Source organism: Emydura macquarii, unplaced genomic scaffold (genome assembly GCF_026122565.2).
Source record: "Emydura macquarii macquarii isolate MOO-44397 ecotype Brisbane River unplaced genomic scaffold, CSIRO-AGI_Emac_v2 contig_968, whole genome shotgun sequence".
NCBI classification, from domain to species: domain Eukaryota; kingdom Metazoa; phylum Chordata; order Testudines; family Chelidae; genus Emydura; species Emydura macquarii.
This window is the reverse complement of record NW_027131105.1, coordinates 6,969,064-6,993,777: the sequence shown is the minus strand read 5'-3', so window position 1 is coordinate 6,993,777 and position 24,714 is coordinate 6,969,064. Positions and strand designations below refer to the sequence as shown.

The 24,714-nt window shown below is 46.3% G+C and overlaps 2 protein-coding genes across 5 annotated transcripts in view; one reads left to right on the top strand and one right to left on the bottom strand.

Annotated features, from left to right (window-relative positions):
- The window catches only part of MACROD1 (mono-ADP ribosylhydrolase 1), a 176,915-nt gene that overhangs the window by 20,623 nt on the left and 131,578 nt on the right, over nt 1-24,714 (top strand). The gene's annotated exons all lie outside the window — the stretch shown is intronic.
- Nucleotides 19,842-21,886, bottom strand: FLRT1 (fibronectin leucine rich transmembrane protein 1). The gene has a single exon (XM_067544018.1). The coding sequence runs from the start codon at nt 21,869-21,871 to the stop codon at nt 19,937-19,939; it is 1,935 nt and encodes a 644-aa protein (XP_067400119.1). The 5' UTR covers nt 21,872-21,886; the 3' UTR covers nt 19,842-19,936.

Sequence of the window (24,714 nt, the reverse complement as noted above, 5' to 3'; positions counted from 1 at the left end):
CACTGTGATGAGACAGCTTCAGAGCTTGGCAGCCTCCTTTCAACCTCAAATCCTCATCCCACTTCAGCCCCAGCAGCTCAGAGCTGGGTTGCACCCCCCTCCCTCATTGTCTCGGCTCTTCCTAATTAGCATTTGATCAGGGCTGTGCATTAAAAACGTGAGTCACACACCGGTCCCTGGTGCCTTTCGCTGTCATGTAACGTAGCAGTTGTGATCTGGAGACAAACTGCAAGGCTGAGTTGGCTCACTTCCTATGGTAGCACCCCTTGCTTATTACCACACACTGCAATTATCCCGCAGACGGGAATTCCACCTCCCACTTAGCCACCTTCCATGGGGAATTCAGTGGCTGGGTCAACAGCCCTAGAGATGGCAGATTGCTATCCAAATGCAGACCCATCTGCTCTGCCTATAAGGCGGAAAGGGCTGGTCAGTGTCTGTAGTGCATGTGTGATTGTTGCTGTTTGTATTATGAGAGATATCTTGAGGTACTGATTGAGATCAGGACCCCCATTGTGCCAGGTGCTGCACAGAACCTGACTGAGATTGGGACCCCCATCTGGCTGGGTGGTGCACAATCTTAGGTGAGAGGCCCATCCAGCTGGGGGCTGTACTTGCCCTGACAATCAGGGTGTGAAGCCAGGCTGGTGCAGGGCATGTGCATGCACAGTTTTGCATGCAATACCTAAGAACACAAAGATTAACTCCCACTGAATCTGGCTACTCACGCATACATGTTTTGTTTTAGTCTTTGCATCTTAAAGATTAACTGACCAAAGGCGCACTTCCCCCAACACACACACATTCAGAGCACAGCTGTAGCCTCCTCTCTAAAGCTGTTTTAATTAAAACCCATCACCTGATGACCTTTCACATTTCACAGCCGGCTTATAAAAGGGGGGTGGGGAGATCTGTGTGGCATGACTGCCCTGCTACAAAAGACCCCCACTGCTTCCGGGGGTGCTTTAGATGTGAAGGCGGCTGCTGCCTGGTATCTCAAGTGGAACGGGCATGAAAAGGACCCAGGAGAAAAGAAACTCTTTAGTGCCCTGTGTGTCGATCAGCGTTTATTAAAATTGCATCTTAGCTTCTCTCCTGCCTGAATCGCCCCTGTGTGTGCTCTTAACCCCTGTGTCTGTGTGCACTCCAGTTGCAGCCTTCTCGGGCCTGTCTCCCTGATGTGGTGTATGGTTTGCAGGTAATCCTAACAGAATGATTGGTCAAGATCTGTGCAATGGGTTCCCCAAACTTGGTCAGATCCTCTTGGCGTTATCGTAGTACACGTTCTGTGATTTACCCCAGCTGTGACTCCGCTCCCTCTAGCTGCTTATCTAGCCTTGAGCCCCTCGCCCTGTTATCTGGTCTCACAGCCACCTTACTGGCTGTGGTCGACAGCAGCTGTTTAAATACAATCCCATGCATTGGTTGGCACTGCTTATTGCTCCCACAGTGATTGGGGAAAGTTGCCAAGGGAAGTTCAAGCAACATTAACCACTTGTCACACATGCTTCTGCTTAACGCCCTCAAAGCACACTTGACAAAGGGCTTTGCAACAGGCTTGTAGCTGCCATGTCTGGGGCCCTGGTGCTAACGAGGCCCTGACATCAGCATGAGGCTGTTTGGTTTGCAGTGTAAATTCATGGAGTTGGTCTCTAGATATTAGGAGGGATGGTTTACATGTGGGATCCTTGATGGGACAGAATCCTGCCAATTTGTGTGCTTATAGGGTCCCCAGATGGATGCCTCTGAAGTACTTACACTGTTGCCCTGGCTGCCTGAGCACTTAGCTAGTATTCAGGGCCTTGAAGATTTGTTTGGGTATAGAAGGGAGGAGCTGGACATGGAGACATCTGGGTATGGATGGAAAATCAGCATTTTGAGTCAGGCTGAATCTGCTTGCAATCTTGTTATTTACAAGTCTTGTTACCCTGAATGCAGCAGAACCAACCAACAGCAGAGTGGTTACTTATTCCAAAATCCCCACCTCTGCCCCTCCAGTGGGCTCTGTGCCAAGAATCTCTGTCTCTTTGCTCCTCCTCAGAGTCGCCCTCATGACTGCTTCCCCTGACTTCCTGCCTCCGACACCTACATCTGAGTTAGCACTTGCGTTGCAACCAGGGAAACCCCTCAGCCCACAGGCTGATCTCTGACCTTCCATGCGGCCTAGTCATTGGTCAGTCACCTCCATTGTCTGCAGCTGGTTTTACTTCGTAAAGATGCTCCTTCCACTGAGCCTACATTCACTTTGAGAGTGCTTGGCACAGCCACTGGCTTTAACAAGGTCTGTGATTGTCTTGAGATCCAGGAGCCCCTCCATGGCACTTGTTAGCACATTTCAGCATAACATACGTTCATCCCAGCAACCCAAGAATCATTATACCATTCATGCAGATGGGGAAACTGAGGCACAGAGGCTTTTTTTCCCCCTCTCTCCCTGTTTGAAAATGAACTCCATGCCAGAGGTAGATACAAATGTTAATGGTTTTTCAGGGGAAATTTTAAAATGTTCCCCTTGTTTTCCAAAAAAAATTTCCCTGAAAAAGGCTTTTTAGTTTTTTTTCCCCCAACCAAAAATGGATCTTTGGGGATTTGGTTTGAGGTTTTTGTGGGACAGTACTTCTCCTCTCTCTGTCACTTTTCTGGGAAAACTTTGGGTTTTGATTAGAAAAAAACTAAGCAAAAAATTTTGAACAAACCAACTGGAAACAAAAAAAAGGGTGGTTTTCAATTGAGAAATGTTTTTGACAGGAAAGTTACAAGTAGCTCTGCTCAATACCCACCATCCAGAACAGATTTGCCAAGCAAATGAGAATGTTGGATAATAATAATTAATAACAACACTTCATTTTTAGCTAGTGTTTTTCATTGTAGATCTTAAGGCACTTTACAAAGGAGGTTGGTATCATTAGCTCTTTTATACAGATGGAGAAACTGAGGCACAGAAGGCAGATGAAACTTGCCCAAGGTCACCTGACCAAGATCAGAGCCTCCCCCTGCCATTGTGCCAGGTGCAGCACAGATTGACGGTGATTGGGGCCTTAACATGCTGAGCTCTGCACAAATGCTGAACAATATTGGGGGCCCCCATTGTGCTGGATGTTGCACATATCATAACCAAGCACGATGGGGGCCCTGATCTCAGTCAGGGTCTGTGCAGCACCCAGCACAACTGGGGCCCTAATCTCACTCAAGGTCTGTTCAGTACCTGGTACAATGGGGCCCTGATCCCAGTGTGGGATCGATAGGTTCTTCTGTAACACAAATAGTAATAACCCTACAGCCCTTCCTCATATTGCTGATCTGCTTGTGTGATGCGGAGATAAGACGCGTGATATTCCTGTTGCTAATGACTCTCTTATCAGCTGTGTAGCCGATTGCATTATTTCGCTTCTCACTTCCACTGTCTTAGAAAGGGAGATTGCAAAAGGTTAAACAGGCAGTTTGCAGGCTTGTCCCATCGTCACCTGCAATCTGGGAACATTTAGCACATGGCAAGCAGGCACAGTGCCAGCTGCAGCCGTGCTGGGTTCAGTTGGCGTGTGGCAAAGGGTGTGTGGGGGTCCCCAGAAGAAGCCCCATTAAGCTTTATCCAAGGGAAATTTACGCTTTGTCAGCTGCGTTGGTTTTGTGCGTTGTTAATGCAGCACTTTTGGAGCTGCGTTTGTCTGTCCTTTTCACTGACTGGAGGGAAGGCGGCTTGATCACAGTCTATAAGCACCTACATAGAGAGGAGATTTCTGAGAGCACAGGGCTCTTTAATCTAGCAGACAAAGGCAAAGCGAGAACAAACAGCTGGGAGCCAAAGCTAGACAAATTCAGCCTGGAAATATAAGGCACTCAATTTTTAACAGGGAGGAGAATTAACCATTTGAGTAACTAGGAACGGGATGCATTCTTTGTCACTTGCAGTTGGATAGCTCCCTGGAAGATTGGCTGTGGCTGGGCTGGAGGCAGGAATCACTGGGTGACACTCTCTGTGCTGTGCAGGAGGTTGGACAGGATAATCACAATGGTCCTTGCTAGCTTTACCATCTCTGAATCACATTTTGTGTGTGAGATTTTGTTGAGAGAAAGAGACTTCTGAGTGCCCACATTCAGGTTGGAGTGCAGTGAAGACAAAGCCTGTGTGTGCGTGCGCACGCATGTATCCTTTTGGGACAAAACCACACTGACTCCCAATGCCCGGTGCACTTTCAGCATGCTTGTTACCTCAGCGCTGCAGCTCAGCATTGCCAAGTGCTGCCCATTTCCTACCGTGCTCTACTCGCCGCTCTGCCTGCTTCTCTGTGCAAAATACTCCCTGTAAAAAATGAAATCCTAGTTATCATTACCACCCTCGATCAGGGCTCTGTCACTTTCACAAGGATGCTTTTCCAGACCAAAGTGGGCTGCAGGGGGTGCTAGGAGAGACACCAAACTGCGAGATAAAGGAGCTGGAGTCCTGCTGTTCCTTCGTCTGCAGAAGGAAGCGGCTTAGTCTTTTAGCTTCACACACAGCTGCCTTTGATCCAAAGGGATACTTAAATAGGGCTGGAATCTGGCTGGCTGGCTGGCTAGCTCAGTCACAGAGTCCCTCAATCACGCTGCTTCCTCAGCTCCCAGTCTTCCATCCTCTTTTTTCCAACTCTCCCAGCTCCATCAGTGTGAAGCATTCAAACACCATGAAAAATTCTGAGATAGTCTTAAAAATCATGTGATTTGGGGAGTGTTTGTGCTGCTGTATCTGTACTGTGGCAACCCCATGGGCAAGACCATTGCACTAGTGTCAGAGTGTGCTAGTGCAAAACTCCCTCGTTTCAAATGGGGAAATGTCACTCTCTGCACTGGGGCAACACATCTGCACTAGGGGCTTGTGCTGTGCAAGTCACTGTTCACACCTGTGCAACATGTCTGCACGAGGGAGTAGCTCTGGTGCAAGTTACTTTTTACACTGGAGTGATGTGCGTGTTAGAGGTGTGCACTGCTACAAGTCACACTTTACACAGTGCAACACATCTGCACTAAGGTCTTGCACTAATGCAAAAAGGCCTCCCAATCCCAGTACAGACAAAGCACAAGTCGCTTATGTCAATGGATAAGAGCACAGGGTCCTGTGATAGTCTTCATGGCAGGCAGTTCCTTCCCCCTGTAGCCTAAACTGGATATTCCAGCAGATGCGCTGTTGGGTTTTCCCCCTTGTAGCAATACCAAGGAAAGCCTAATCCTTTCTCCCATAACTAATCCATTTGCTAGAGCCCCAGGAAAGAGCCAGTTACAGTATTTCCTCTCCTCTGCACCAGTCTGGCTGGCTTTGAAGAGGCGATTAGGCGTCCAAAGCTCCAGGTGAATAAAAGAGGAATTAAGATGCTTTTATATTCCTCACCAACACCTCCTCAATAGGCTTTTGGAGACATGCCATGCGTCAAGGGGTGCTTTGATTCAGGGCGCAAGCCACTTGGAAAGGAGGTATCAAGGAATGAGTACCCCCACCCTGTTTAAAAGCCTGCTTCCAAATTCCATGCTCTGAAGTACAACCCCAGCTGCTTCCTGCAGTATCATCCCTGCCAATCTATCCCCAAGTCCAAGAGCTTTCTAAAGAGCAACCTCGTGCAGTCGTGCCAGATGGATGTGAAACGATGTAGGGGGCATTGCATGCTTATTTCACACTGGTGTAAATGATGACATCAGGAACCATCCCAGATGTCATTGCCCGTTTGGGAGGCATCAGATTGTGTCAGATGTCTGGGATTGTCCTGGGAGAGGATTCCCCCTGAGGGACAGGTATCCCTTAGCCCCTATGATAGAAGCCAGGTTTTTACAAAATAAATCAGCTTTCCTTTAGACATCTCAGCTGAGATCAGCGTCCCTGTTGGTCTGGGCGCTGCATATAGTCCCAACTGAGATCAGGGCCCTGATGTGCCAAGTGCTGCACATATAGGGAGAGACGGCCCCTGATCCAAAGAGCTAGATAGGTAAGAGATGGATTATTATCCCCAATTTAAAGATGAGAAAAACTGAGGCACAAAGAGAGAAGTGACTCACTAAAGCAGATTTGGAATTGAACCCACGACCCAATCCAGGGATTTATTGCTGGGTCATTCTGTATCTCAGTGTCCCACTCCTTTGTAAATGAAATGGCAAGATTTTCAGTAGTATTTTGGTCTAGGGGGTAAGGTAATGGACTGAAGGTCAGGACACCTGGGTTCTGTTCTTGGTCTGCTGTTGCCTCTGGGCAAATCACTGCCCGTCTCTGTGCATCAGTTTCCGCTCCTGCCTTTTGTCTGTTTAGATTGTAAACTCTTCAGGGCAGGGACTGTCTCTTACTCTGTGTCTGTGCAATGCCTGGCACAACGGGAGCCTTGATCTCAGTTGGGATCTTTGCACCACCTGGCACAATGGATCCCCAATCACACTGGGGTTCTCCAAGCATTATGGTGATATAAATAATGCTTATCAGGAAGCTGCCTTTCTCCAGCCTGGAAAGTGCGTTAATATTTCTGTTTTCTGGCAGGTATAACCTCTGGTTCCAGCCTCTAGAGCTGGTCAATTAAATCATGGGCTGGGCATGTGGTCTTTTCTGGACCTCAGTTATTCAGGCTGTAAGGTTTCCTTCTTAGTGTCAATAGGGATTTGTGCTGCTCTCAGAACCACAGTGCATAGCAGAGTCCCCAGTGGAGTGACCTTGGCCCTTCAGTAAGTTGATTATAATGAAGGACTTGTCACATCTTTCCAGCCAGCTTTTTCTTCTATGTCCTCTTGGTCTGTCCTTTTAAGCCTGGTTTCATCTCATTGCCTAAATTTCTTTCGCCAGATACTGTGATGGGAGTATGGGGAGGGGACATGCAGAGCCAGCTGTAGGCATTTTGCTGGCCAGGATGAAAAACATTTTGGAGTCCTCACCCCAGTGCAAGGGCAGCCCATGGACTCCAGTGGAGTAATGCTGATTTACACCAGCTGAAGAGCTGGCCCAATGAATTTAGCAGCTCCTGTAAGGGGTGCACTGACAGCGGAGGTAATAGATTTTAAAGCCAGAAGAGATAATTGTGACCTACAACAAAAGCACAGACCAGAAAATGCCACCCAGCCATTCTTGCATGGATCTTACAGCTTGTGGTTGGACTAGGGCACAGTATAGTGTACAGGTCACTGCAGTGACTCTGCGGGTGTGATCATTTCCCCAGCCTTTAAACCCCAGCCTGCTTTTGACGCACGAAAGCTGCCACTGAAGCGTATTCCCAAGCTGAGAAATGGCATTCCTGCATGATGCTGTAAGGAGGAAAAATCCATTAACCTGTAACTAGACATGAAATCAGGTCTAATGCAGAAGCAATGAGCTTGGATTTTAGGTTAAATATAGCAAAACCCACTGTAATTTCTGACAGCAAATAATTGTCTCCTGGCGTTTGAAAGGTAGATGGAGGATGAGGGGAACATAGTGCAGTGCCAAGCGGGGAGGGGGGGAGGGTAGGTAGGGGAGGAGTCGGCTCCAAGCGCTGATGGCATCTACAGAACAAACAAATGCAGTCTGTAAATCCCAGCCCTTCATCTCTGCCTCCACATTACTGTCTTCATATACCTAGTAGGATGAGCCAGTGAAAATGTCCCTGTCATTTCAGCTAAAAAACTCTCTGCACCTGCTGTCCGTCTATCCATCCAATACCACCCCTATCTTTCTCCGTGTCAGGCAAAAAAGCTTCAGGGGCTGTGAATCCTTATGTGCCTGGATCTCCATTCTGCCCTCTGAGCAACAAGAGCTGGAGGGGAAGTTTTGTGCATGTGAGGAAACCATGGAGAATTTGTTGGGAATGGGGTCTCTACTTAGTACCTTCCCTCTCATGTCCCCCATTCACACCATGGCCTAATGTTGACCAGATGTCCCGATTTTATAGGGACAGTCCTGATATTTGGGACCTTTTTTTATATAGATGCTTATTTCCCTCAACCCCCTGTCCCAATTTTTCACACTTGTTATCTAGTCAACCTAGCCCTTTCCCTTAGGTTCCTCCCTTCACACATGGCCTAATGCCCTTCCCCTCACACCATGGCCTAATGCCTGTCCCCTGATCAGCTGCAGGCTCTAGAATTATTTTGCCTGGCATCCAGAGAGGTAGGGGTGGCCATGGATAGACAGATGTGTCTGGGAATGGATGGATAGCTAGAAGGGTGTGTATAGGGACAGAGGGATAAATGGAGGGGTATGCATGGGTGGGTGGGTGGATGGATAGATAGAGGTTGGTTATAGGAGGTGCTTTAATATTTATACACTAACATTCCTCTGGCCTTGGGGATGGAAACGTTTACCTGTCCCCAGGGCCTTTGTCCAGTGCTTTGGGGAGAAAAAGCAACATATAATTCCCTTGGTAGCCTTCTTCCAATTCATCCTCCAATCCCACCCTAGCACCAATCCATTTTTATTCCTCTACCCAACAACACCTTCATTTTAAGTCTGCAGTTGTACACTCAGTCTACCCTCACAGGCCAGAAGAGAATGACCCAAACCACTGTAAAAGTTAAATCTTTCTATTTTATTTCAAGAAAGGACAAGGAAAGAATTTTTTTCTTTTAAACTTGTACATTTTTTTTGTCCATTTGTTTTGTTTTTTTTATTTTTATATGAAAAAAAAGGGGGACAAAGGAACACATTCATCTCAGACGTTGAAAATTTCAAGGCACCTAAAGGAAAGAGGCCAAAGGGCGCGCAATGAGTGCACTTTGGTTTCTCGGAAAAGAACCCTTATTTTGGTGGTGGTGAGACGGGATAACCAGGCTGGCTTCCGTCCGCGCATGGCTCAGCAGATGCACAGAACAAGAAAAGGGATGGATGAGCGAAGGGGATTGTGATCCCGGCTGAGTTGAAGATACGGAATTTGAACATGATGCTGAACTGATTCTCTTTGACGATGCTGTTTGAGATCTGATGGATCCCCGGCAGTTTGCAGGGACTGAACTGAGTCTGTTTGACAGTGGTACTCAAAGTCCAGTTTGCAAGGAGCTGAACTGAATCTTTTAACGATGCTCTGCAAGGGGCTGTTTGCAAGGGGCTGACTTCCTCTGCAGCTGTGTTGAGCTGTTGAGTGTCCATGGGGCTGAGCGCCAATTCAGTTCTGATTGGGATTCTGTTGGGGAATGGAAAGCTAGCTGCTCCTTGGTGGGACTGGTTGCATGTCAACTAACAGCCATGAAGATGACAGCTACATTACTAGACATGCTCCTTTCTCTCTGCAAGGCTTTCCCTGTCTATTAACTACAGTTGCCCGCTGCTGCCACGTGCCCTTCCAGATCGTGCAAAGTGGCTAAACTTACATTAAGATCATGCAGACTTAAACCTCCAAAACCCAGGAAATATGTGTGGGGAAAGAGGGAGGGATGGATGGATAGATAAATGTGTATGCAGATAAGTACAGACAGAAGGGTGAGTGGGAGTTGGACAGAGAGGTGTGTATTTGGGGAATGGATAGAAAATAGAGGGATGTGTTTGGGGATGGATAGAGGTGTATTAATGTGTACTTCACTCCTACAAACTAACCTTAACTCTGCCTCCCCTTGAGTTATCTCTGACCTTTACCTCACTCCCACTTTGTCACTTTAACCAACTGCTTGGGGTTCCCAGCTCCAAAGGTTCTAGTCCTGTCATAGCTTTTCTTGCAACGACCAGTGAAAATAATGTTTCTAAGGATTAGAGTGGTAGGGTGAGGGGCTGCTGTTTAGATAGTGTTTCCTGGATGTAAGACTGGCATTGTGCAGAGGCTACAGTATATTGTAAATTCTGCAGTGGGATACTGGTGTATTTAAACACAGGCCAGGTGGGAGCTGGAACTCCTAGGCCTCTTTAGATACATTTGTTTCTGCCTTGCATTCTCCAGCCTCAAACACAATCCTGTTCTTTGTTTACTAGCCATGTATGAAAATCCATGCAGCCCTCTTTGGAATTGTAATTGTGGGTGCCAAAAAGCCAGATGTCTTGCCAACCACATTCTGATGCCACAGGTTTTGATACCAGCCACCATCCAGACTATGCCACAGCCAGGGGCAAAGCTTGTAGAATTTACTTAGGCAAAGTTGCCCTTGAAGTCAAAATGAAATGGGGTCCATTTCTTGTCTCCCTGAATCTCAGAAAATCATTTACTGTGGTGCAAAGTGCTACCTAGTTGGATAATATTTACATTCTCACTTTGCACTGGTGCAAATGACTGCACAAGAGTCAAGTCAACAGAGAACCAAGCCAGAGTCTCTCAGTTTCATAACAACAATCTTAAGGAATAGAAATTAATGTCTCCTCTACTATAAGTTTCTGTCCATCAAAGTGAGGGTGAGAAGGGGACTAATGTTCCTTGATAAGGAAAGAAATTGTTTGTAAAGGCCGCATCACTGTTTGCAAGCATAAGGGCCCTGATTTTAATCAGAGTTACACCAGTGTAAATCAGGAGTAATTCCCACTGCAGTCAGCGAGTGACACCAGTGTCAAACTGGGAGTTATGTCAGTTTCAAGTTGGGAGTCACGCCATTTTAAGATGAGAGTCACACTAGTGTCAAATTTTGGAAATCACACTGATTTCAAATGGGAAGTTACACTGGTGTCAAACTGAGGACACCCAGCTGAAGGCCAAGGATATTTCTATTCACTAGGCTATAGGACCATCAGACCAGATTTGGTGGGTGCTTGCATTCAGCTGCCCAAATAATGAATTCATTAGTTCAAAGGCCGACTCTTACCCTAAAGCCTTGTTTTTTAAAACATTACATCTGACTATTTGAACCTTTGCAAGATTCAGAGGGATTGGATGTTTCTATGCATAACAAGACTATCCAGAGTTAGAATAGTTAATGCGAACGAAATGAGCATGGGGAAGGATATTAGAACTCATGCTTCAGGGCTTAAGTGGATCTCTATTATGGATTATAGAGGGTAGATTATCCCACATCTGTCTAATACAAGGATACTTCTGAAGCATCTGGCCAGGATACTGGGCTGCATGGCCCACAGGTCCGATTTAGTCTTTTGATTCCTATGTTTGGAATGTATTTTAAACGGTTCAGCAACCTTGGGGCACAAACAGATGAGATGAGATAGGTCCAGAATGCTGGCCTTTGATCTCATCTTGATGATGGGGTGAAACTAGGCCATTTTCCACCAGATTGTCTTTGCTTCAAAGGTCAAAGGGCAGGGACAACTGTGTACCCAGGGCTTACTAAAAATAATACTATGCACTTCTGTAGCACTTCCCAGCAAGAAGCAATACAAGCATTAGGTAATTTAGTCTCACAATCCCTGTTTAACTCTTGAGGGAAACTGAGGCACATAGAGGGGATGTGCCTTGCCCAAGATCATGCAGTGAGTCAGCAACAGAGCTGGGAGTAGAACCCAGGAGTCCTGTCTCCCAGCCCATTTGCTCTAATCACTAAATCCCACTCACCTTCCAGAAATAGTAATAGAAGCCAGGAGTCTTGACTCCCAATCCCTTCCCTCAACCCTAAACAATGGACCATGCCCAGGTATCTGCTGCAGAAGGAGTAAAGCAGCTGAGCTTATTGTAGGGGAGGAGAAAAACTTTAGGAAGGGACCTTATTAAAAATATATAAGGGCATCATTTTCTAAAACATCTAAGTCACCCAGGAGCCCAAGTCCCATTTGCAAAAGTGACTTAGGGCCAGATTTACCAAGGGATTTAGCCACTTAGAGATGCAGGAAGATGCCTAGTGAGATTTTCAAAAGCCCCTAAACAGGTTAGGCACCTAAGTCACATTGTAAGTCAATAGGAGTTAGGCACCTAGCTCATTTCAAAATCTTAGTAGGCACCTATCTGCATCATTAGGTGTCTAAGTACTAGAGTGGCTGAAAAATGGAATTTCCATTCTGTGGACAGTTCAAAAATATTTGTCTCAATAAGGTCAAAATATCTTGATTAGACTTTTATAAAATACGATACTAGAATATAATAATGTAACATCAAACCAAACCTTCCAACCTTTTTGAAACAAAACATTTTGGATAATTCCTTATGAAAATGCTGATGAAATCAGTATGTTCCAGCAAAATATTCTGATTTAATCCAGTTAGCATTTTCTGATGGAAAACTGTTTTGTATGAAATTTTTTTGCCAGGTTTCTAAATACCTTTGGAGCCTAAATCCTATTGTCTTGCAATGAGATTTAGGCTCCATAGTGCCTACATCACTTTTAAATATGGCTCTTCTGCTCCTCAGTCAGTTAGGCACATTTGAAAATTTTACCCCATATCTCTTTATATGTGGGAAGGGTTAAGATAAATTGCTCCAGATTCCTGGATTTCAAAAACCAGACCCTGGAAAAATGCAAGGGAATGAGAAGAAAATTTAAGAAGCCAGTGGAGAATTCAGGCCAAACGATTATGTGCTATTCAAAGAACGGTAACTGCTGTTACTCAAAGTAAAAGCCCTAGGCAGCTATCAAGCTGGATGACATAAGTGAGTTGAACAGATAGCTAGATGTGTATGTTGGGGAAGTGATGTCTAGTAGTGAGGATAGGTTGCAAGGTACGGAGACAAGCTGTGGATCACACTGACTTTCTCTGAGAATTTTTTTGGTCTCTAAGCTCCAAGATTCCACCTGGATCAAATATTGATCGTGGAAGCTACAGGCCTGGATTCTCCTTCGTTCATCCTAGTGTGAAACTTTCTGGTTGGTCTCATGCCTGCTTTGCACTTGGCATTTGCAGAATAGGGCCCCCGCAGACTGACCAGCTAGCAAGTCTGAAAAATCAGGACAGAGTGGGGGTTAACAGGCGTCTATTTAAGACAAAGCCCTGGATATTGGGACTGTCCTTATAAAATTGGGACATTGGTCACCCTAGGCCCCTGAGAGCCAAGATCGTTGACACTTTATGCAGAAGGAGCCAACGCTTGGCAGACAAAAAAAAATCCATAGTCGGTGTCATCTTTAAGTGGCTTAGTTTCAACTAATGAGTTTAGCAGCTGAAATTTGTTTTAATAAATAAATAAAGGAAAATAATTTGCATTTCCAAACTTTTTTTTTAACCCTGTTTAAATGGCTCTGTCTTAAATTATGGCAGCTTTGCAAGCTGAGCTGTAAATTGTTACTGTAAACTCCAGGTGCGCGGAAGGGAAAGACATAAGCCAAACATGCTCGAATCACCTGAATTAATGAGCGCCAGGCTTGCATTGTGCTAAACGCATCCTCTTGGAGCGCCGGTTCAAATTAGTGCCGTTTGTTAAATGCTGTGTGTAGAGTTTACACTTAATAAAATTACACTTCGTGGGAGGTGGAATGCCGGAACTGAGGGCTGGATCCTTTCATGCAGTGTTAATCATATAAATATAAGCTCTGCTGTATGCCTTTCTTTTGTCGTATTTTCCCTTGCCATGGTTGTGAATGGAAAGGAAGAGCAATATGACTTTTTCCCACTTTAAAATGACTTTCTTTTGCGCTTTGTGAATAAATAGCCCTCTATCCCTGGCAAGTGGCTAATTAGCTGCATAAATTTGCATAGGGATAGACCAGTCGCAATAGTCAACTGGGGTAGCTGTATTTTCCAAGGAACATTAGAGCCGGGCTTTGCTGGAATTGTGGTTGCAGTTTGCAGGGTGTGAAGTATAAAAGCAGATTTGGGCACAAAGGCAGATCTGGGGGCTTGTGTATAATGCAGGTTGATTGGTTGAACCAAAGGTGTGACTTTAAACTGGTTTAATCGGGCTGGGGTCATTGGGAGTCAGAACTCTGGGTTTTTATTCCCAGTTCTATGCTGAGGGGGAGAGGAGCAGGAGCTGGAAGGCAGGGCTCCTGGGTTCTCTCACCAGCTGTGGGAAGGGAGTGGGATCTAGTGGGTCAGAGCAGGGATGGCTGGAAGTCTGGACTCCAGGGTTCTATTGCTAGCTCTTGGATGATAGTGGGGTCTAGTGGTTAGAATAGGGGGCTGCTGGTAATCAGGACTCCTGCGTTCTTTCTTCAGCTCTGCTAGATTTTAAGTGGTGCCTACCTCTTGTGCTGGGTCACTCTGCACAAGGACAGGTGCCACATAGACTTCCTAAAAAGCCTAGTGCTAAATTCAGCCAAAACTTTGCTCGAGCCCATGGAATTGGACCCAATAATGCCTGTCCTGAATTCAGACCTGGGGTGTAATTTTAAAATCTTGTGCATGTTACTGAAGGGAGATTAGAGTTAAAGTAGAGGCTGGATTTTCCTAGGAAGACAGATGACAGTCAAGTGGCTGCTTTATACGATCTTTGCGGTTTTTGTGATTTTTGGCTTACATCAGGCCTGTTTCAGTTTTAATTTTACTCAGTTGAGAATCTGCTTAAATCAAATCAAAAGTGTTGCCAACTCTTGTGACTTAATTGTGAGTCTCACAGTATTAGTTACTTTTCTTAAATCCCTAGCTCCTGGATTCTTGTGATTGCCAGCTCTCATTTAAAAAAATAGTCTCCAGCTCTCCTGGTTATAGAGAAGAACTTGACAACAGGAATCTGGAAGACAAATAAAAGGAACCCCCCAGTTTTTTTTAAACCTTCTGATTTTTGAACGCTTGCAGTTGGCCAGAGCGTGTTGTCTTGTGGATAGAGCACGGCACTGGGATTCAGGAGACCTGGCTTCTATTCCTGGGTCTGCCACTGGGCTGCTGGGTGACCTGAGGCAAGTAACTTCCCCTCTCTGTACCTCAGTTTCCCCACCTCTAAAATAGGGATAATGCTATTTATCCTTCTTAAAGCACTTTGAGATCTATTGATGAAAAGGGTTATATAAGTGTGAGGGATTGTTACTAACTCAGGTTAAAATCACCATACTCTCTACTGGTCTGTTTGTCTCCAGATTTCTTGTCTTATAGTTAGATTGTAAACTCTTTGAAGCAGGAACTTATCTTTTTTTGTGTTTGTCCAGCTTCTGGCACACTGGGGTCCTGGTCCATGAATGGGCTTCTAGGCGCTACGATAATACAGATAATAAATAGTAATAATTGTTGCAACTCTGGTTGTAGATGAGCTCAAATTAGCACAATTTTGATCATAAGCAAGATGTAAGACCTGGTCTTCAGACAAACCAGTGCAAAAGTCTGTGGAGATGTCCTTATATCAATTTTGATTCAATCATATTGATTTAGATTATGTTGATAAATGTAGGACTTGACTGTCCACAAAAGTTGTACTGATTTAGCTAAAGATGTTAATGTTAAACTGATATAGTCAAATGGGTGCATCTTTGTGTGTGGACTCTACCATATTGTTTTGATGCCAGAAGGGACAATTAGATCATCTAGTTTGACCTCCTGCATAACACACAGGCCATAACATTTTACCCAATTCCCCCTGCATTGCGCCAAGTAACTTGCATTTGACTAAAACATCTTCCAGCAAGAGATGGAGAATCCACCACTTCCCTCGGGAGTTTATACCAATGGTTAATTATCCTCTCTGTGAAATATTTGTACCTTATTTCTAACTGGAATGTGTCTGACTTTAACTTCCAGCCATTGGTTCTTGTTCTGCCTTTCTCTGCGAGATTAAAGAGCCCTTTTATTTAATACCTGGGATTTTCTCCCCATGAATGTACATACTTTCTTGTAATCAAATCACCTCTTGATCTTTTTGAGATGCTAAACAATTTGAGCTTGTGAAGTCTCTCACTGTCAGGCATTTTTTCCAGCCTTTAGATCATTTTTGTGGGTCTTCTCTGCACCCTCTCCAATTTTTTAATATCCTTTTTAAAATATGACTCCTTGAGCTGAATGCAGTACTCCAGTATTGATCTCACCAATGCCATATAGGATTGATATAAACCTTCAAATCAAAGTAAGAATGTTCACTTTTAGATTATACTGGTGCAACTTTCCCATGTGCACAAAGCCTTACACACCTTACATGCCGAAGCTAAACCAATGTAAACCAGTTTCAAATTGATATTAGTGTGTTCACACAGTTTGCTCGAGTTTAACTAAACCATTTTTGATATGTGACCCAAAGTGGCTTGTTTCTAGGAAAGCAGAGTGTTCTAATGGAGGAGCAAAGGATGAGGATTCAGGACACCTGGTTCTATTCCCAGCTCTGCCACTAAGCTGCTCTGTGACCTTGGGCAAATCACTTCTCCTCTCTCTGCTCTGTTTACCCTCCCACTCTTTGTCTATTTAGATGTAAGCTCTCTGAGGCAGAGACTGTCTTTCGTTATGGATTTGTGCAGTGCCCAGCATGATGGGGGCTTGATCTTGGTCAGAGCTCCCCACTAGTTTTTACTTCAACCTGCTAACCCATGTTAAAACAACAGACTGCTTTGTTTTCACTAGGATATTACCTCATGTTAGCTAACACCCTTTTTTTTTTTAATGAAGATGCACCCAATGGGGTTTGTCTAGCATGTGCTCGAGTGCTTTGCTGAATCGGGTCTAAATGCAGGACACATCACCCTGCGGCCAAGTGTCGTCCTTTATGCCCATGTAAAGTGGGTGTGAAATACGACCTAAATCACAACAGCAGTTCAATTTTCTCAGGGGCAAGTGACAAAACAAGACTCAGGACAATGCAGAATCAAATCTTTTAGCTACTTCCCTGACTTGAAATTATTTTCCCCCTCTTGGGGCTGGAAGACGGGGGAGTTTTATTCTGTATCCTCGTGGGTTATCAGCGCTAGAATTTGTTTAGTTTTAGTGTCTGGTTGTTTTGTCATAGGCAGGTAAAAAGTGTTTTGTGTGGGATTGTTTTAGCTATTAAAGGATGAAAGCAACTGGGAGAGCCATCAGCAAGGAGACAGTGCCTTTTACAGACATTGCTTCTGGGGTGTTTATTGCCAGCTCTCCAATCAGCCAGATAATCGTATTTATTTCCATTCTCCAGAATCAAGGATTTGCAACTTTGTGTGTGTGTGTGAAATAATAACAAATTATGAAACATCCAATTTGTAAGCACCTAGAGGATAATAGGGTACTGAGTGATAGCCAACACGGATTAGTCAAGAATAAATCATGCCAAACCAACCTAATTTCCTTCTTTGCCTGGATTACTGGCCTAGTGGATAGGAAGGAAGCAGTAGACATGATATATCCTGATATTAGGCTTTTGAGGCAGTCCCACATGACATTCTCATAAGCAAACTAGGGCAATGTGATCTACATTAAATTACTTTAAGGTGGATGCAAAACTTGTTGCAGGACTGCACTCAAAGAGTAGTTATCAATGGTATGCTGTCAAACTGGGAGCGTGTATCTAGTGGGGTTCACAGGGGGCTATCCTGGGTCCAGTACTATTCATTATTTTCATTAATGACTTGGATAACAGAGTTGATAAAATCTGTGGATGACACCAAGTTAGAAGGGGTTGAAAGCACTTTATGACTTTGACAAATTGGAGAACTGGTCTAAATCACTCAGATGAAATTCACTAAAGAACTGGTCTAAATCACTCACATGAAATTCACATGTGCAAAGTGCTATATTTAGGCAGGAACAATGAAATGTGTAACTATAAAATGGAGAAGAATGGCTAGGTGGTAATTTTGCCGAAAAGAACCTGAGGATTGAAAGAAATTGCAAACTGAATATGAGTCCACTATGTGATACAGTTGCAGAAAAGACACTGGCGGTAACTGTTGCACTCTCCTCAGCACTGGTGAGGCTTCCGCTGGAGAAGTGTGACCAGTTCTGGCACCACACTTCAGGAAAGATGTGGACAAATTGGAGAGAGTCCAGAGGAGAGCAACAAAAATGATAAAAGATTTAGAAAACCTGACCTACAAGGAAAGGTTAGAAAAACTGGGCATGTTTGATCTTGAGAAGACAAGACTGAGGGGTGATCTATAATAGTCTTCCACTATGTAAGGGCTGTTATAAAGAGGATGGTGATCCATTGTGCTCCATGTTCACTGAAGGTAGAACAAGAAGTAATGGGCTTAATCTGCAGCAAGGGAGATTTAGGTCAGATATGAGGAAAAACTTTCTAACTATAAGGCTACTTAAGCACTGGAACAGGCTTCCAAGGGAGGTTGTGGAATCCCCATCACCGGAGGCTCTTTAAGAACTGGTTGGACAAACACCTGTCATGGATTCTCTCGGTATACTTGATCGTGCCTCAGTGTTGGGGGATGGACTAGCTGACCTCTCAAGGTCCCTTCCAGCCCTGTGTGCTATGATTCTATGAAAGAGAGACAGACAAACCCTCTGTGTTTGTGCATGAGAAAGAGAGCGAAAGAGGCTCTGTATATGTGTTTCTCTGTGTGCATGTGTTGTGCATGTGTGGGGGGAGGGCATGGGCAAGTGAATGTTTATGCCTAGGCTGGTAAAGTCCTCTCACTGATTCCCCCAGGCCTCTTTCAGTGACTTCAAATCCTGTGTTTGGTCTCTGATGAGAAATCACCTTGATCTTTTACCTTGTGAGTCTCTGAGATCTGGCACTTCAGCTGCTAGTGACAAAGGCCCATGTGCTTTAGTTAGCACCAGGACATGACAATGCACCGTCCACAAACCCGGCTCTCAGATACAGCCTCACAGGAGCACAGTGATATTGCAGCTGATTCCTTATGCCTATGCTCCAGCCCAATGCTAGGTCTGTGCACCTGAGGGAGTGGTGTCTAGTGATTAGAGCACGGGGACACTGGGAATTAGAACCCTGGATTCTATCCCCAGCTCTGCTGGAGTGTAGCACCGTGTCCTTTTGACCTCCCTCTGCACAAAGCTGGGTGTCACAAACATTTCCTAAAACATTCAGGCCCAAGCCCATGGAATTGCACCCAATAGCTCCTGTCCTGATTTCAGACCTGGGTGTAATTTAAAAACATTTGAATAGTAATAAAAGAAGAGTGTTAAAAATCAAGGCTGGGTTTTCCTAGGAAGATAGATGAGGGTTAATTGGGGTTGCCTTATATACCTTTGTGGCTTCCTGAGCAAACCTGCCTGGGCCTCCTCTTAAAAAGAAAATAACATTGTGGCTTTCTCTCAAGTGATTCTAGCCATCTCGGCAGGATTCTCCCAAACCAGCAGTGACCCAGACCAAGTTGTTTCCTAGCACTGTGGGCCCCCTGGGCATTCTGGCTTCCCAATATTGATCCAAAAGGCAGAACCTTCTACCAAAGCCTACTGCACTGGAATCTGAATCCAAATCCCCTTCTTCCCCCACATATATGTGACCCAATGGAACCTGAGATATATTGGGACATCAACATCCCACATTTTATCCCCCGGAAGCCATCACCCCAGCTGTCTGGAAGAAAATGATGAGGAATTGTGTGTGTGTGTGTGTGTGTGTGTGTGTGTATATATATATATGCATATATATATAGTTGCTATGGAGAAAGCCATGAATTGAATTAGATAATGTTTCTAGTTGAAATATCTGGAGTTAACCAAAGGGCACAATTAAATTGTCCGCGCCCATTAACTATGTTGCAATATGGAATATTTTCCCATTTTCCTCCCAGCTCTGGGGGGGTGAGGAAATCCAAATCCGTTTGCTCTTAATGAAACAGTCGATGAAGATGGCGTGAAAAGTAAAACCAAGAAACCAGTTATGGGAATAAAAACAGGAAAGGGTTGGAAGAAGATCCCATTAAAACGAGCAAAAAATCCTCCTCCTCTCCCATCGGAAGCAGGGATGGCTGAACCGTCAATGGTTAGCAGCCAGGAATGAAAGCTGCGTGTTGAATTTCTTTTCTTTTCTTTTATAACCTAACCCCTGAAAAAGAAAATAGATTTACACGAGAGGAAAGATATAAACAGGTAGCTTTTTCTCCCCGATCCATGATGATCCATAAACACGTGTTGTTCGTTTGAAATCTGGAATATTAAATATAAATTATGTCTTTTTTAAAATTTTTAACCACCCCTTGTTTTTCTACAAAATAATTCCTCCCCTCCTCCCCCCTTCTCCCCAACCCCTGCCACTCAAGCCATTTCTGTTAGGGAAAATAGTTTCTCCTCGATTTCTAAGCCACCATGTGGCAGCGGCATAGGGCAGTGTGGGGGTTGAGAGGGAGCTACGGTTCTCCATCATGTATATGTATAATCTATGTCTGGGATGCCGCCGTCTCTGTACCCACGGGTCGTGCCATAGCCGATGGTATGGGTGCTTTTGTATAAACTGGTGCCGTTGGATGGGAATATCGTGTGGATTACGTATTCCTCCTTGGCTCGATGTGGATTGATGGGAAGCATCTGCAGCCCAGGTCCCCGGATCTCCAGGATGGAGTTGTCCTTCTTGGTACCTGATTCGACATAATCGTCTTTCTTCCGGCTGCCCCTGCTGTAGGCCCTCTCCCGTGTCAGCAGCTCGCCTGTCCGGTGGACATACCAGCAAATGGCCGCCAAGACCAGGAAGAGGAAGACTAAGGCCACCGCCCCGCCAATGATCCCTGCCAGAGGCAGCCCAGCCATTGGATCAACGTTCTGCTCCCGGTTGAGGGTGGTGGTGAGGCTGTAGGTGTCGGCTGTCTCTGCTTTGGCACACACCGGAGTTTCATCTGCCACATAGGTGCTGCCTGTCTCCATGGTGACCATGCAGATGATGTAAGTGGACTTGGGCTCCAGGGCCGTTAGCAAGTACTCAGTCTTATCCCCTTGCACCAGGGTCTCGGTGATGGAGCCTACTGCAGGGCTGTGACCCAGACGCAGCCAGCTGAGCCGGAAAGAAGCAGCAGGCAGCATGGCCTTCCAGCTAATCTGGATGCTGTCGGCTGTCAGGGGCTTGACGTTGAGAACCAAGGCCTTGGTGCTGGTCCCTGTGGCCATAGGGTAGTCAATGTTGGAGTCTGGCAGGCGGATCCCAGGCCTCTTGGCCTTGAGAGTGAAGAGGGAGCCCTGAGGCGTGGTGACGGCTGCATGGCTGGTGGTGGTCTTGGCTGCCACTGCATTGCCCTGTGCACCTGCCTCGAAGCACTCATCCATCTCATTGGTGATGTCCTTGATGGCCATGCCTCTCACCTTATCTGGCCCTTGACACATAAGCCCCCTCACATTAACCACTGAGGCCCGGGCCTTGACCCAGTCTCTCAGCCACATGAGGTTGCAACCACAGAACCACGGATTGTTCCTCAGCAGCAGCTGGGTCAGGCTCTCCAGGTCATCGAACAGGCCCTTGGGCAGAGTGGTGAGGTTGTTGTTGGACAAGTCCAGCCGCTCCAGCTCCCTCATTTTGGAGAGGGTGTTGTAGGGGATGTGGCTGATAGCGTTGTCCTGGAGGTACAGCTTCTGCAGGTGGGAGCTGGGCAGATTGAGCGGAGGGGCAGCCAGAGAGTTGCGCACCAGGGACAGCTCGCTGAGGTTCTGCAGCCGACTGAAGGTGTCATCGGCAATGCGCTGGTTGGCCAACAAATTCCCGTCCAGCACCAGCCGCCGCAGGCTGTTCAGCCCTTTGAAGGCATGCAGCGGGATGGTGGAGATGCGGTTGTCATCCAGCCGCAGCTCCTCCAGGGTGCGAGGCAGGCCAGACGGGATGCTGCTGAGGTGGTTGCGGGAAAGGAAGAGAAGCTTGAGGCGGGTGCTGTCGGCAAAGGCGTCGTCCTCAATGCTGACTGTGGAGACGGAGTTGTCGTCCAAGTGGAGCTTCTCCAGCAGGGGGATGCGGGCCAGGGAGTCGCGAGCGATGGTGCGCACATTGTTGTCCTGGAGATGCAGCTCCCGCAGTGAGCGTGGCAGGTTGACGGGGAACTCATCCAGGTCATTCTCATAGAGATAGATCACCTGGACGTTGAGTTTGGCCTTGAGGCTGGAGGGGATGCCGGCGTTGTTGATCTGGTTGTTCTGTAGGTACAGGGTGGTGGCGTCATCGGGGATGTCAGCTGGGATGGAGGTCAGGCCCCGGTCGTTGCAGTAGATGAACCCATTGTCGCAGCGGCATACTGAGGGGCAGGAGGTGCCACTGGCCATCACCTCGCTCAGAAGGGCCACCAGGCCATAGCACAGCAAGAGCCAGTCACGCAGGTCCATGGCTGAAGCTGTGGTCACCACCGTAGAGGTCACTGTGGATGCAGTCGTCATGACGCCAGCTGTGATGGGGAGTGGACCTTGGGTTACACCTTTGGGACCTGTAGAGGGAAGAGAAATGGGAGCAGCCTTAATTATGGGGGTGGAGTTACATGGGGATTAGAGATAGGGTCGGGATTTAACAGGAATGTGGGTGGGGACAGGGTGTTTTGTCCATCGATTGACTGACTGATCTATCATGCCAGGCACTGCACAGACCCCCACCAAGATCAGGGCCCCATTATGCCAGGCTCTTCACAGACACACTGCAAAAAGCAGTCCCTGAAGACCTTAGACTAAACAGACAAAGAGTTGTGAAGGAAAACAGAGAAGCAGTGACTTGCCCAAGGTCACCCAGGAAGTCAGTGGCAGAGCCAGGAACAGAACCAGATGTCCAGAGTCCTAGTTCAGTGCTTTGACCAATAGATCACACCAAAATCTCAGTCAGTTGATAGATACATCTATTTTTGATGATTTAAAAATAAAATCATCCACCTAAAAATCCCAATAAAATTTCTCCTTGGTTCAGATGAAATCAGGGGTGTTTTTTTTCCTTTTACAACCCAAAAAGCAGATCTCCTGCACCCTGATCAATTAAAAAACTCAACACTATTAATGCATCCCCCCACCCCCAGCCCCAGTTTGCTTCCAGCACTAAATCTTCCCCTGGCATCTGTCAGGCTGCAAAATCTGCTGCAGAAGACGTATAAATCCATGTTAATAAGAGCTTTCTAATGGCAACGCTGACACGCCAGCTTCCAGCTGCCTCAGAGATATAGCCACAACACTGCATATATTAAGAGCAGATAACAGAGACGTGCGCACATTCTTGCTACCTGCATGCATTTGTCTCTTCTTGTCGCTCAGCCACCCACTCGTCCCATCATTCCTCTCAGTAAAGGGTGTCAGAGAGAAATTAAAGCACTGCAGATGTGTGTCTTTCAGGGGATTTGATATTTACACATTATTAGTAGTATTACGGTAGCACACAGAGATAGATCTATCAATCGAATCAATAGTCTTGGCACTGCACAGACACCAACTGAGACTGGGGTCCCATTGTGCTGGGCGCTGCACAAACCCTGGCTGAGATCAGGGTCCCTGCACGGACACGCAGTGAGAGAGAGTCCCTGCTTCAAAGATCTTACAGTCTAAGACCTGCTGTGCACTCAGTGTTTGCATCGGTACAATTAGGATCGTGGGATGACTTTTTACCGATGTAGTGATACCGGCATAACCACCAGCATAGAGGCATTTATACAGGGAACCTAGCACAGTGGGGTCAATGACTGAGACTCCTAGGCACACTGATAATGGGAGAGCTAGGAACAGAATCCAAGCGTCTGGACTCCCATCCCCCTGCTTGAATCGCTAGATTCCAGCCCTTTACCAGTTGGCAATAGAGCACAGGGGCCCTGATTCCCCACACATCCTTCTGTAACCACTAGACCCCACTCTCCTTCCAGAGCTGGGCCTTGAACCATGGTGTCCTGATGCCCAGTCCTGCTGCTCTAACCACTATAATGATTAACCATGTGTATTATAATAGTGCCTAAGGGACAGCCAAGATTGGGCCCCCACTGTGCGAGGCACTGTATACACACAAAGGAGTAGATGGTTTCTGCCCCACGTTCTGAGCTGAGAATAGAACGCAGGTGTCCTCACTCCCCACATGTTCTCCCTGAGCAGTGCGTGGGGCTGCAGCCAGCTTAAAGTGCAAAGTCCCAAAGTTCATAGCTTCTAAAGCCAGACGGGACCACTGTGATAATCTAGTCTGACCTCCTGTCTGACAGGCCATAGGGCTGCCCTGGAATAATTCCTGGTTGAACTATAATTAAGCAGGGATGGAAGAATTTTCTGAGGCTGTGTGACAACAGCTCCATGTCACCTTGTGTGTGTGTATCCTAGGTAGTTACCACTTCGCACAATACTTATGTTGGCTCAGGATTGTAATAGAGTTGAGATTGTATCTTGCACTGTGGCGTGATGGATAATGGTGGAGTTTATAGAGTCATGGACCAGAGCGCTCCTGCTTCCTGCCTCTATTGCAGACACTCATCTTTCTGTCTTAGTATCCTTCCTGCTGCGTTAGCACCCAGCCTCTGAGTTTCATGACTGCTCGGCAAAAGATCTTTGCCGTGGAGAGAGTGTCTGGGACACAGGGCACTTTGTTGCAAGGCCACCTCCTTTGGCTGCTCTTTTATGTCCTGTTGTTTATGTTTCATGGTTTATGTAGCCTATCAAATTAAGTGCAGTAAATTGCTTGGCTTTATGGGTGAGTTTTATTTGCCTGGATCCCAGCAGAACCGGGAGAGGGATGCAGTGGAGTAGACGGGAACAGAGAATTGCATGGTAGTAAAGCAATGGGAGGGAAGTGCCTAGATGCTGTCTGTACCAGGGAGGGGAGTAATCCCCATTCCAGGAATGCTTCCCATAGCTCAGACCCTAAGTTTCTATAAACCGTAAGAGAGGGGCTTTGCCCTAGGGCCAAATCTCTGATAGACCTTCCTGACGCAATTTAGCTCTCCCTCCCTATCCCCCCCAACCACTTTAACTATCCATCCATGTCCATGCACACCCCTTTCTCTCCTCCTCCTTCCCCATCCACAGTCCCTCATCTATCCATCCATTCCCCTATACACCCTATCTATCTATCTATCTATCTATCTATTTCTTCCTTCCGCATCTTTGTCCCCCAGGTTGGCTGCAGTGAAAGGCTGCCTGTGGAGAATGCTGCCAGTGAGTTCTGCCACAGGTTATGCTTTACAGGGATTCACTGCGGGGCCTTTCACCTCACCTGAGTTAAA

Coding starts and splice junctions, on each gene's coding strand:
- FLRT1 (XM_067544018.1), bottom strand. CDS start 21,871: ATGGACCTGCGTGACTGGCTCTTGCTGTGCTATGGCCTGGTGGCCCTT.